Source organism: Bubalus kerabau, chromosome 2, assembly GCF_029407905.1.
Source record: "Bubalus kerabau isolate K-KA32 ecotype Philippines breed swamp buffalo chromosome 2, PCC_UOA_SB_1v2, whole genome shotgun sequence".
NCBI classification, from domain to species: domain Eukaryota; kingdom Metazoa; phylum Chordata; class Mammalia; order Artiodactyla; family Bovidae; genus Bubalus; species Bubalus kerabau.
The window spans coordinates 145,925,022-145,938,075 of NC_073625.1; the positions used below are offsets into that span (position 1 = coordinate 145,925,022).

At 36.7% G+C, this 13,054-nt stretch overlaps 1 protein-coding gene across 5 annotated transcripts in view; it reads right to left on the reverse strand.

The window, feature by feature from the left end:
* Nucleotides 1-13,054, reverse strand: part of SERPINI1 (serpin family I member 1) — an 82,752-nt gene that overhangs the window by 21,413 nt on the left and 48,285 nt on the right. For all 5 annotated transcript variants that reach the window (XM_055569157.1, XM_055569156.1, XM_055569155.1 and 2 more), the window contains 4 exons: nt 11,653-11,920; nt 10,392-10,622; nt 6,553-6,747; nt 4,529-4,733 (listed from right to left, as the gene is read on the reverse strand). In XM_055569157.1, the coding sequence (XP_055425132.1) occupies nt 4,529-4,733; nt 6,553-6,747; nt 10,392-10,622; nt 11,653-11,902 (881 nt within the window). In that variant the 5' untranslated portion in view covers nt 11,903-11,920. The remainder of the gene's footprint in view (nt 1-4,528; nt 4,734-6,552; nt 6,748-10,391; nt 10,623-11,652; nt 11,921-13,054) is intronic.

Consider the following 13,054-nt stretch of genomic DNA (forward strand, 5'->3'; position numbering starts at 1 on the left):
CAGTCGTGTCCAACTCTGTGCGACCCCATAGACGGTAGCCCACCAGGCTCCTCTGTCCCTGGGATTCTCTAGGCAAGAACACTGGAGTGGGTTGCCATTTCCTTCTCCAACGCATGAAAGTGAAAAGTGAAAGTGAAGTCGCTCAGTCATGCCCGACTTAGTGACCCCATGGACTGCAGCCCACCAAGCAACTTGCCCTAATCACACAGCTAGTAGGTGGCAGAATAAAGATATGAGCTGAGATCTTCCTGACTGAAAAGTACCCCCACTACTAATCACCATAATTCCAACAATGGCTTCTTTAGAAACAGACAAACAAGCTACAGGAAGATCTTACATTTCACCCACTGGTTTTAAAAATAAAAAGCCACAACACTGCTTTTTTTAAAACTATAAGGCATGGCTGTTTTTGTAAAGGCATTTGATGTAATCTTATATTTGCAACTTTCTATTATATCTGAATAAATTAAAGAGGTATATGGAGGGCAGAAACACTGGAGATTATGTGAAGCAAGTGTTAGAAAAGAACAAATATATATTACATATAAGGACATTTGTAAAAAAAAAATGTGTAAGAATCAATCAAACCCTTTGTAGAAAAATCTAATAAAAGCATTCATGTTAAAAAACAAAATCAGATGGCTTATGCACCGGTTTTCTTTTAAGGCATGGAACTGAAGTGCTTTATTAGTAGACAAGCATTTCAAAGTAGCAGGATGGTTTCTCATTACAAAATAGAGAACCACTTATCCTTTGATTTCTAGCACTCTGATCACAAATGAAAAATCTGAGACTACAAAGGTCAGAGTGGAAAGAAACTACAGCCAGTCCATCTGCATTCCAAATAGAGATTTGATTCTGATGTTAGAAAAATATTTTTATACCTAAACTGTATCAGTAAAAACAGAAAAGTAAAAATATATAATGAAGATGGCAATTTCATTAGAATCAGGTTTTAGAAATCCTACTTAGAGAAAAGTATGTATAAAGATAGATTAACATAAGATAAATACTAGGACTTAGAAATAAACAATAATAATAATAGATAATAATTACATGATAGTTACTTTAGGGCAGGCATTATTCCACAGTGCTTTTAAATATTTTACATATATTATGCATATATAAATAATATATATTTTATATAGTAGCCAAATTATATTTTCTAACATGGATAAATTGGAAGAATATTTGGCAATCCCATGTGGTATTTCACTGGATTTGGTAATATCACATAGAGATAGAAATCTTACCCTCTTCTGAACAGATTCTTGTATTTTGGATAAAAATGTAATTTCAATTCAGCATCTGATTCCTGTAGGATTTATTGTTCAGGGGAAAAAAAAATAACAATACAAAAGTAATTGCCTCTTCCACTCTCCCCCAACCCCCAAATACCCTATGCCTCTTAAGGAAAGCATTTTAAATCAATTTGTATAAAACCTGATATAATAGAAAGTAAATACCTGTCAGATAGAACCAGAATGTGGGCAAATTCAGAAATACTAAGTTCAATTCTTAGAGTAATGTCTTCATGTGAAAAAACAAACAAACAAACAAGTTGTATAAGCCCTTTAAGACAGGCACTTGAGTAAAGCTGGAACACAACTATTAGAAAATTTTTACCTTTGCTAAAATTAAAGTCACATAAATCATTACCCTAATCATTACCCTCAATGAACATTTGCTGGGTCCTAAAGCTATAAAATGGAAGGGTGGATGGTTCCCATTGATTATTACTGACACACTGGCATTTGAAAACAGTCAATCTCTTAAAAAAGGAAACCCAGTTTATCTTATGTAGCTATTTAGCCTCCCACTCTATGCATTAGCCATGCAGAAGGAGAATTGGTAGTACTTCTGGCAAAATGAATACAAGGTAATTAACTGTGCCTAGTTTAGTAACAGGCATTAATATGAGCAAGCAAGCAAGCTAAACTATTTCATAATTGAAGAGTATCTTTTAGAAAATGAAAATTTAATTTTCTTCTGCTGCCGCATTCAATTTCTCAGTGGACAGGACCTGGAGGCCACATTTTCTAGTGAATACGGTTGAATTACAATATATGATACTTATTAAGCAGTCATTTAGAATTCTTTTAAAATACCAAATAACTTTGCATCCTCATAGAATTAAACATTTGAGGAAATGCTACAGCTAATTCATAGAATTTAGTAAAAGATGCATTAATTCTGTACTGAATTTCTGATATCATCAAAAAGAATACCTTATAAAATACAAGGGAAAATACAAAATTAATGATAAAAGGTCAGTAGATAAGAGTTTAAATCAGATTTAGTTATTTAAAGATTAATGTTTAAAAGTAAATGGTTCCTTTAGAGTTAAGATACATCGTTCATATACTAAATTGTTGTTATTGTTCAGTTGTGCCCTACACTTTTGCAACCCCATGGACTATAGCCTGCCAAGTTCCTCTGTCTATGGGATTTCCCAGACAACAATTCTGGAGTGGGTTACCATTTCCTTCTCCAGGGGATCTTTGTAACCCAGTTAATGAACCCGCGACTTCTGCATTGGCAGGCAGATTCTTTACCAATGAGCCATCAGGGAAGCCCTCATGTACTAAATAATAGACGTAAATGATCACCTATTATAAAAACCCTTGGTTTTGTTTGTTAGATATTCAATGGCTATCTCTCCTTGAGAACAGAAATCTTTCTTCATAAATGTATTATCATGGGAAGTTATACAAGTTAAGTACATTAGCCAGAAAGAAAAAAAACTGGGGTTATGATTACCTTAACTTTCATATGTAGACTAAGAAATATATGGCTATATATTATGAATATACAACTTTAAAATAAAGTGCACATATAGTTCTAGCTAAAAATGTATATAGTTTCAAACAGTCTTTCATTAACATAAACAAACATCAGCTAAAGTTTTGGAAAAATAAGTATTTATATAAAATGTGACCCTCAAATGATAATTCCTATTGTTATTAAAGGAATAAATATGAATTAGTTAATGAGTTTTAGTATTCTTGCCTGGAGAATCCCATGGACAGAGGAATCTGATGGGGTGGGGGGCATTGCAAAGAGTTGGACATGACTGAAGAGACTTAGCATGCATGCATGAACAATGAACTTTAGTAATTCAATTTTAATACTAATATCTTATTTATCATCCTTCAGTATTCATATTAATCATGTTTTAAAAATTTTCTTAATATGGAATGAATATTGGAACTGTACTCCACATACACACTTGTACATGCTTATTGGCTGTTTATCTGGGTCTTGTTTTCTAGCCTAGAATTTACACATTATGTTTATAAATTTGTTGTTTGTGTTTACTGGTCTAGCTCTCCTATTAGGTTTTAAGGTATTCAGGGCAGAATAATATCTTCAGTTGGATTTGATTTTTGCAAACACTTATTGTGTTTCTAGGATGGGAGAGAGAACTGACTTTAAAAAAATTGACAGAAAAAAAATCAAGACCTACAAAACATTTAATTCTGCTATGGGGTGGTAATTTGAGACTTCCCAGGTGGCACTAGTGGTAAAGAACCCACCTGCCAATGCAAGAGACAGTAAGAGATGTGGGTTCAATCCTTGGGTCAGGAAGACCCCCTGGAGGAGGGCATGGCAACCCACTCCAGTATTCTGCTTGGACAATCCCATGGTCAGAGGAGCCTGGTGACCTACAGTCCACAGGGTCACAGAGAGTTGGACATGACTGAAGTGACTTAGCAAACATGCACAGTAACATAAATGCACTGTCATAACAGGGAGGATACATGAGGCAAAGGGAGGATCATCTGCTCCATCACCTGGTTCTAGAAGAATTGGTGCCAGAGTTGCAACCTGAAGGCCAAGTAAACAATACCTGGCAAAGACTCCAAGAGGGCATTTTAGGTTAATGCAAAAATGTACATAGAGACCTAGAGGCATAAAAGGGCAGGTGACTGTGGTATAAGTACAAGCATACAGACAGTACCTACTACAAAGGATTCGATATGGTGAGTGGTCAGAGAAAGGGTTGAGGAAGTGGATGGTAGTCAGAATATCTAGGCCCTGCATAGCTTTTATTCTTTCAGCCACAGGGAGAATTTTAAGCTTCTTCCTGCTTATTTATGATTGCATCTTAACACCTAAAACATGACTTGTTTGCACTTCCAACAAAGTAGAAAGTTATTTTCCCCCAGCTATTATCAACTTCAAATATTAATGAACTACCAGAAGACTGTCAATGCAAATGATATTCAGAGACAGTCTATTGAAAAATCTTCTAAAATTAAGCTAAGGATATTGACTCATATCTGAAACTTGGTCTTGATAAGTGGCACTGAATGAATAAATGAGTCAGCCTGTGTCTCTGGGCAGAACTGAATGAGTGTGAAAGAATATTTTTTAAAAAGATGAAGAAGGAGGAGAAGGAAAAGGAGGAAGATAAGAGCAACACAAGACAAAATTCAAAAGCAGTGACAAGAGTTCCTTTGAGTCAGAACCCTCATTGATACCCTCTGTCCATGCTTTCAGAGGGAGTTATACAGGAGTCTCTCACCTGGGCAGGTACACTTCCACCTTTTGCTTCTTTACAGAGTTTGCCCACTCTTCCAACAGCTGTGCTTTAACCAATGGCTCCAGTGTGGCCAGTGGAACTTCCTGTCTGGACAATACCAGCATCATACTTATCGCATCTCCCTCATATGGTATTTCCAGGACTTGGTAGACGCCACCAGCTTCATTGGAGCCATCACTAAATTCCCCTAAAAAAGGACAGAAAGGAGAAAAAAGGCCCCCATCAAGGCTTGAATAAAACGTTTATATTTGTCATAACTTTCTTCCAAACTTATGTATAGAATATAAAAAATTCAGGCATCTGAGAAGAAGACAATTTATTTTAAAGTAGGCCCTGAAATTGTGATTCCTCAGTCCTACCAAATTAATTTTAGGATCTCCAGAACCGTTTCACATGTGTCACAGCATGTTCTCTAGACTTAACATTTTATTTTTAAGGGAGATACCTCAAATGAATATATTTTAAGGATATCATTAAAAAAATGAAAAGTCATGATTAGAAAAATAAAGCTCTGGATCCAAGTTGGATGTGAATCACATTTACCAATATCCACCTGATTTCTAAGAAGGGAAAAACTGACCATGTAATACCCCGTACTCTTGCTCAGTCATGTCCAACTCTTTCTGACTCCATAGATTCTAGCCCACCAGGCTCCTCTGTCCATAAAATTCTCCAGGCAAGAAAACTGGAGTGGGTTGCCATTCACTTCTCCAGAGGATCTTCCCAACCCAGGGATAGTCCACCAGGAAAGCCTACTCTATTATTACCACAGCTAAAAGTTTTGAGGCCAAGGTAGCACAGCCAACATGAAATTTAGAGCATTTATGGTGATTAAAATCTCCAAATTAGATAATTAGGTAATTGGCTTAGTGTTCCATGAATTTAGCTAAATTGACCAGGCTTTCATTAATAATAATAATAATAATAATAATAAAGTCTTTAAAATAAATAACCCTGCAACTAGTTTTAAAAAATGTAATGTTTTTGTTCTGAATATTTTCATTTAACTGATATCCTTTAGACACCACATTAAATATTTTGGTTCTCAAATAAATGGATATTTTCCTTTCATATTTTGACTGTTAATTTAATTAACTGTGATTATAATCTGTTACTTTTATAATGTACCTTTGCATAGAATAAAATATTTGTTCTAACATATATTTAGCTTACTTACATTTCTGCTTAAGACAATAAATTATCACAGTTCAGCATGGTATATAGAGAGGATTAGCACCCTAAAATTCTGAAAAGTCCAACAAAATATCCCTGAAAATAATGCCAAAGATGCTGACTTGTATCACAAATTATAGACTCTCAGTAAGTGAAACTATGAATAATTATGCCTGACCATGCATATTTATGGGCTTCCCAAGTGGCACAGTGGTAAAGAATCTGCCCACCAGTGCAGCAGATGCAAGAAATATGGGTTCAATCCCTGGGTCAGGAAGATCCCCTGGAGTGGAAATGGCAACCCACTCTAGTATTCTGGCATGGGAAATTCCGTGAACAGGGGAGTCTGGTGGGCTAGAGTTCATGGGGTCTCAAAGAGTCAGACATGACTGAGCGACTGAGCACGCACACACACACACACATACATACACAAGTCTGAAAGCAAAATTTTAAAAGAATACTTATAGTTCAAAAAGTGATGGGGTGTACAAATCAAGATCTGGGTAGAACATATGGTTCACTGAAAACTACCCCAAGGTGAATGGCTTTCTGGAGGAACTCAGAACATTCTTATACAAGGTCAGATATTTTCACATGAATAAAGCCACTCTGTATGTGTAATCAACTTTATAAACTAAACATATTGGAAAACTGTCACAACATATAATATTCACTCAGGATCTAATCAAAAGTCTTTGAAAATGGGGCCAAGAAAATTGAATTGTAGCCCAAATCAGACTGACAATAAATCTGAATAACAAATATTTCATGTTTTTTCTTAGAAATTTGTTGATGTGCTCTAAGAAGAGAGAAAAAAAGCCAAAATGTCTTACCATAATAAAATTCTCCTTGTTGGTACATCATTGGAATTTGGACTTCACTTTCATCATCTTTAGTGAAGGAAAAAGTTCTGGTATTTTCAGGTCTGAATTGTGACTTCCAGCTCCCCTTGAAATAGACAGCATTGATGAGGGCCAGGTGAGTGACAGCGTCAAAATCCCTTGGGGATACCAAATCCTTCAACAGACCTATTCAGGAAAAGACAAACGGATGAAAATTCATATTAAATCAAAAGATGAAAGAATATCAAAAGATTGTCAAACTATCATCTGACAGAGTGATTAAGAACTTTATACCATTGTAATATTTACAATAAAAATTAAAAGTACCTAATGACATTAAAAGACACTTACTCCTTGGAAGGAAAGTTATGACCAACCTAGATAGCATATTCAAAAGCAGAGACATTACTTTGCCAACAAAGGTCCATCTAGTCAAGGCTACGGTTTTTCCAGTGGTCATGTATGGATGTGAGAGTTGGACTGTGAAGAAAGCTGAGCACTGAAGAATTGATGCTTTTGAACTGTGGTGTTGGAGAAGACTCTTGAGAGTCCCTTGGACTGCAAGGAGATCCAACCGGTCCATCGTAAAGATCAGTCCTGAGTGTTCTTTGGAAGGACTGATGCTAAAGCTGAAACGCCAGTACTTTGGTCACCTCATGTGAAGAGTTGACTCATTGGAAAAGACTCTGCTGCTGGGAGGGATTGGGGGCAGGAGGAGAAGGGGACGACAGAGGATGAGATGGCTGGATGGCATCACCGACTCGATGGACGTGAGTTTGAGTGAACTCCGGGAGTTAGTGATGGACAGGGAGGCCTAGCATGCTGTGATTTATGGGGTCGCAAAGAGTTGGACACGACTGAGTGACTGAACTGAACTGAACTTTTAAAGGAAAAAATATTATACACACACACACACACACACACACACTTACAGACTAAGGGGATCTAAAACACCCACACCATCTAAAATAACACTAGTAGTATTCTGACATTTTCACAAACTACAGAACTACATACAACAGAATCTCAGGCTTCACTACTTCCTAGTTGCAATGATAAACGTAAAACTCAACACAGAGTGTGCATGTGCTCAGTAGCTCAGTCGTGTCTGATTCTGTGACCCTGTGGACTATAGCCCGCCATGCTCTCTGTCCATAGAATTTTCAGACAAAAATACTGGAGTGGGTTGCCATTCCCTTTTCCGGGGGATCTTCCCAACCCATGGATAGAACCTAGTCTCCTGCATTGGCAGGCAGATTCTTCACCACTGAGCTACCTGGAAAGCCCCCCAACACAGAATAAGCATTCAACAAACATTTCTAAGTTTACTCTTGTACAATATATGTAATTTAAATGTCATCCAATTCAAATGGTTTCCCCATGTACATTGGATATCTTTTTACCAAATGCAACAACTGCTTCTGAGTAAGTGAAAACAGATGTGTAAAAGCCAGTTTAACTCATGCTATCTTATTTCTCATCATTTAAATGTTTCTATCTAAATCTATTGTGAAAGACATTGGGACTTTGGTGATGGCTGAAATTGTTTAAGGGGAGTTTGGAATTAAACAGCTTTCAATAATTCAGTCTGATGCAGGTGAATTATTATTCTTAACTTACTCTTTGAATGTTAAAACACAATTGTGTTTCTTTAATGTTACATTTTAATCTCATAGTTAGAAACCATAGAACCAATATTTGCTTGGCACTTTCTCATTTTATTAGTCAGCACTTCTTTTTTTTAAGTCAGCATTTTGGGGATTATGGGACAAAGAGTATGTGATCAGGGTCTTTTGTTGTTGCTGTTCCAGCATTAAATGTATTAAGACTAATATTATTTTTGGAGTCTTGACAACATGAGTTAATTAATTTAATGAACAGCCAAAGTAATCTACTTTCAGTTTGGTCTTATTTTTTTAAAATTCCAATTTCAATTATTTTTTGGTAAAATTGGAAAATAAAATGATAACATATGAAACATTTGGAGAGTTCGAATACATTTGGATAATAAGATTTAGAAATAAAAATTAAAACAAATGCATCTTTTTCTAATCCCTCTCCATTTATTTGGCTTAAAATGGGCTTCTCTTTTTAAAAGGAATCCTGTATACTTTTTTGATTACCAATTAAGTTCTGTGGTTTAAAAGTCAACAAATATCTTTAAACTCTCTTATTCTATTTTAATCACACTGTTAAGAGAGTCACCAACTGTCATTCTAAATAGTATCTAACTTATGACATAGTCAGCTCTAGTAAAATTCCATACAGTAATAAAATTACTGTTCAGATGAAACTCACCAACTGGAGACACACATCTCATATTAATTTATCAGTGCCAATATTCTATATATGTCAAAAGACTTAACATCTTTTGCCGGGAGCCGGCGAGAGACATTCCACTCGTGACAAAGGTCATGAGGAAGGAGGCTCGGCAGACGCAAAGGCGGGATTGAGCCTCGGGAGTCCCCCCGGATATTCTTGAGCATCTACCCCACAAAAACCAGAGTCTGCCTACTTTATTGCTTTGTGCTCTCACCTCTGACTTTACTGGGGGCTGTCCCCCACCACCATCTCACTCTCTCTGACAAAGAGTTAACTTACAGCTCCAATTAATAAAGTTCCTGGGCAATTAGGAGTGTTTAAATCCAAACCCCTCAGATGGCTCTCTAACTCGCCTGACAAGTTTACCCGGACACCTACAGCTATGCATACGATTGTTTACAGTCTCCCAGCCTCGAGAGGCACGGGAAGCTTAAGATATTCAAATAGCCTAGAGCCTCTCAGAAAGTTAGAAACTGTCAGAATAAAACTAGTAAAAGATTTTATTGATGAGCCAATGCTTGCTGCCAAGTTTCCACATCCCCTGAATTGTATCCTTGAATGTGTATTAATTAATATAGTTGGTATGTAGAAAAAATAAGTAGTGGCCTTGGTGTTAGTAACTTTAGACTCTTAAGGTAATAAATTCTTTCCTTTGTAAACCCATTACACATCCGCCCTATAGGAATGCAATTTTATCTTCGAAAGATGGTACCAAACCTTAAAATAATTACTCTTAGAGAAAATAAGTCTTACGGTTGATAAGTCTTTGTCAAGAGTCATAAAATGTTAATAGGCCTTCTGGCCAGAAAATGACGTAAATCACCTAAACCATTTGTATACGATAAATTTGCAGGAAAGAAACCCTGGTTTTTGATAAGGATCAAAGACTGCTGACTTTGCATCCCCTATTATCCTCTATGTGTAACTTAGGGTATATAAGCCCCTGTTGAAAATAAAGCTATGGGCCTTGCTCACCAACGCTTGGTCTCCCCATGTCATTCTTCCCCTCAATTTTCAGCTGAGTCTCCATCTGGAGCGCGGATATCCTCTGCGACTATTTATTTGCCTGGGCTTCTAAGACCCACTCGAGAAGGTGTCTAAGGTGGGGCACCTTCCGTTATTCGAGAGGGCGCCTGCGACCTCCGTGGTCAGAGCTAACCTGGTGTCACGGGTTATACTGATTTTCCATGTAAACCAAACTACTCAGCTTCTTTTCTCCACTGAATTTTCCTACTGAGCTATCCTCATTCTATTACTCTTTATATCTCTAATTAACATTTGAATAGGTCGCCTACGCCTTCTCTCCTTCCAATACCCTGGATCAGCCGGGGCTGGACCCTGGCAATCTTTCTCTAATGTTTATTCATGAACAAGGTTTCTAAAATCAGTTGTAATCTATAAAAAATAATTAGTAGATTCAACATGTAAAAGGAACAAAGGGACAAATAATGTCAGAAGGAAAAGAAAGTTCAAACTAAGCTATTAGAGAAAGGAGCCAAATGACTTACTGTTTGTGTTATTCTCCACCCACTTATTGATATAGTTGGCCACAGCTACATTTTGACTGAAGTCCACATGATTGACTTCTGCATTAAAATACTTTTTTATCATTTGCAAAAACTCTTCACTGATATGAAACCCATTTTGCACAAAGAGGGAATTGGCAATTTTCATCACATACTGGCTCTGTTCAGCAGTTACCATGTGAGAAAGATCCTTCAAGAAGGAAAATTCTTCACCTGCAAAATGACAAGGGATGTTTATTAGTGGAATAAACACAGTGAAAGATTCTGAAGAGTGGAAGAGCATGAAAATATAGCAAGGAGGATTAAGAGAACAGGCCCAAAGAAAAAGCACTGGCTTCTTCCCCACACTGACATGGTATGGAAGTTGCAAGATTTGTGCTATTTCTAGATGTTCAAATTCACTTTTGCAGTTTTATTACTGATATTATTTTTATTTTTTATTGATTATCTATCTATAAAGTAGAGATATTTGGGTTGTTTTCTTTCAAAGTACTCAGGTTACTTTAAGTTAGTCTTATAATTATCAGAAATATGAATTAATTTTTATTATCTAGTTTAAAAATCAAAATATACCTTTAAATTTTACTTTCAGTAAACTTTTTAACTTTATAAATAGAAAATCCAGTCAAAATTGTATTAATTCTCAAGTTTTTAATGAGTTAATTCATATGTATATTGGAAATATTAAATAGAAATTTTACATCATAGCAAAGTGATTACAATATACATTTTGGCTAGAAATTTTCTCCAATACAAGATTTTCATGATAGTATTATACAACATTCCAAAAAAATTCATGGTTGCTAGTTGAACAATGAAGATACAGTTGATTTTAAACAAAAATTTCTGATATTTAGAGAATTTTTTCTTTAAAGCATTCCTAACAGTTGTAATTTCTCATTTATTTATGTGATAATTGATTAATTTATGCCTCTCTTTCTAAATTGGAAACGCCATCAGAGCAAGAACCATGTTTGCTTTTGTTAATCACAGTGAAGTTTATTTAAATAACAATAATAATAATAATAATAATAAAGATATAATTTCCTTAGATTAACTCAGCCAGGGATGCAGCTAAGAAAAAGAACTTTCTTGGGTTTCCTAATGCTCGTCTTCCTCATACCATCTTAGTGAGACCACTTTCTTACCCTGTTTAAATACTGCTGCCTCAGATATAGACAACACAATTGAGTTGAGAACTAAAGTCAAACTATTTTGAGAAATCAAACCTAAGCACACTTACCATTTTTCAGGCTGTCATATCCCATTGAGTGACGGATTTCTTTCAGCGTAGACCCTTGGGCCCCAAGTTCCAACATTCCCATTGCAAGGGTGACACTCAATGGAGAGAAGAGAATATTTTCATCCTCTCCAGTGGCTCGAAGATGGTTATACATATTCACTGACAACTCAGCAATGGTTTCATCAGTGAAAGTGGTCCCTAAAGCCAAACTTTGCAGAACCAGCAAAGAGAAGAGTCCAAGAAAAGCCATCCTGGAATAATCCCAAGCCTGGAGAACAATAATTTACATATTAATTACTACCTCAGAGAAATGGAACCATAAAATAATAACAAAAATAATTTCTTGGAAAAGCTGTAAAGCAAACCAAAATTTTTAAACACAGGCAGTGTTATTGTCTCTATAACAAAAGCTCATTAAGGGATTTGTTGGAAGATCCTATTAATCAATTAATAGTCAAATGATCAAGTAATGCTGCTGATTTCTGAGGATACTCCCCAGAACAAGATAGCCCTGGTCCCATCTTCGTGAGGTTAAGTATATATAGATACATATTTAACAATGTGTGGTGAGGCTAATTTATCAGTTTTCACAGCCTCATCATATATGAGGCTTCTTTGGTTGCTCAGATGGTAAAGAATCTGCCTGCAATGCAAGAGACCCTGATTTGATCTCAGGGTTGGGAAGATCCCCTGGAGAAGGAAATGGCAACCCACTCCAGCCTGGAGAATTCCATGGATAGAGGAGCCTGACTGGCTACAATCCATGGGGTCGCAGAGTCAGACATGACTGAGCGACTACCACTTTCATCATATATATGTTTTGGTCATGACTTTGAAACAGTTTATTCTAGCTAACACTAAACTATGTAGGCCCAGGACAACCCAAGTGAAAACCAAAAAATATTTACAGGGTTTAAGATCAGTTACTGAAGTTAGGCATTTTCAAATGCCCCTTTACCCATTTACTGCAGTTTGATGGCACAGACAGTAAAAAATCTGCCTGCAATGCAGCAGACCTGGGTTCAGTCCCTGGATTGGGAAGATCCCCTGGAGAAGGGAATGGCTACCCCCTCCAGTATTCTTGCCTGGAGAATCCCCATGGACAGAGAACCCTGGAGGGCTACTGGGGCTACTACTCCCCCTGGCAGTCCATGGGGTCACAAAGAATCAGACACGACTGAGCAACTAACATTTTCACATGAAGTTAATACACCAACTGGGTTACCAACTAGAGGGGAGATATCAGACACACACCTGCCAGGAGCCCCAGTTTACTCAGCCCAAGCTGCTGAACCCACAGGAAGTGGTAACCCTGAGAAAAAGCAGATTTGGCAGATCCTGTGTGGTTTTCCTTAGACATCAGTTCCTAGGAGGCTGCTGTCCTAGGTGCCTGTCTCTGTGC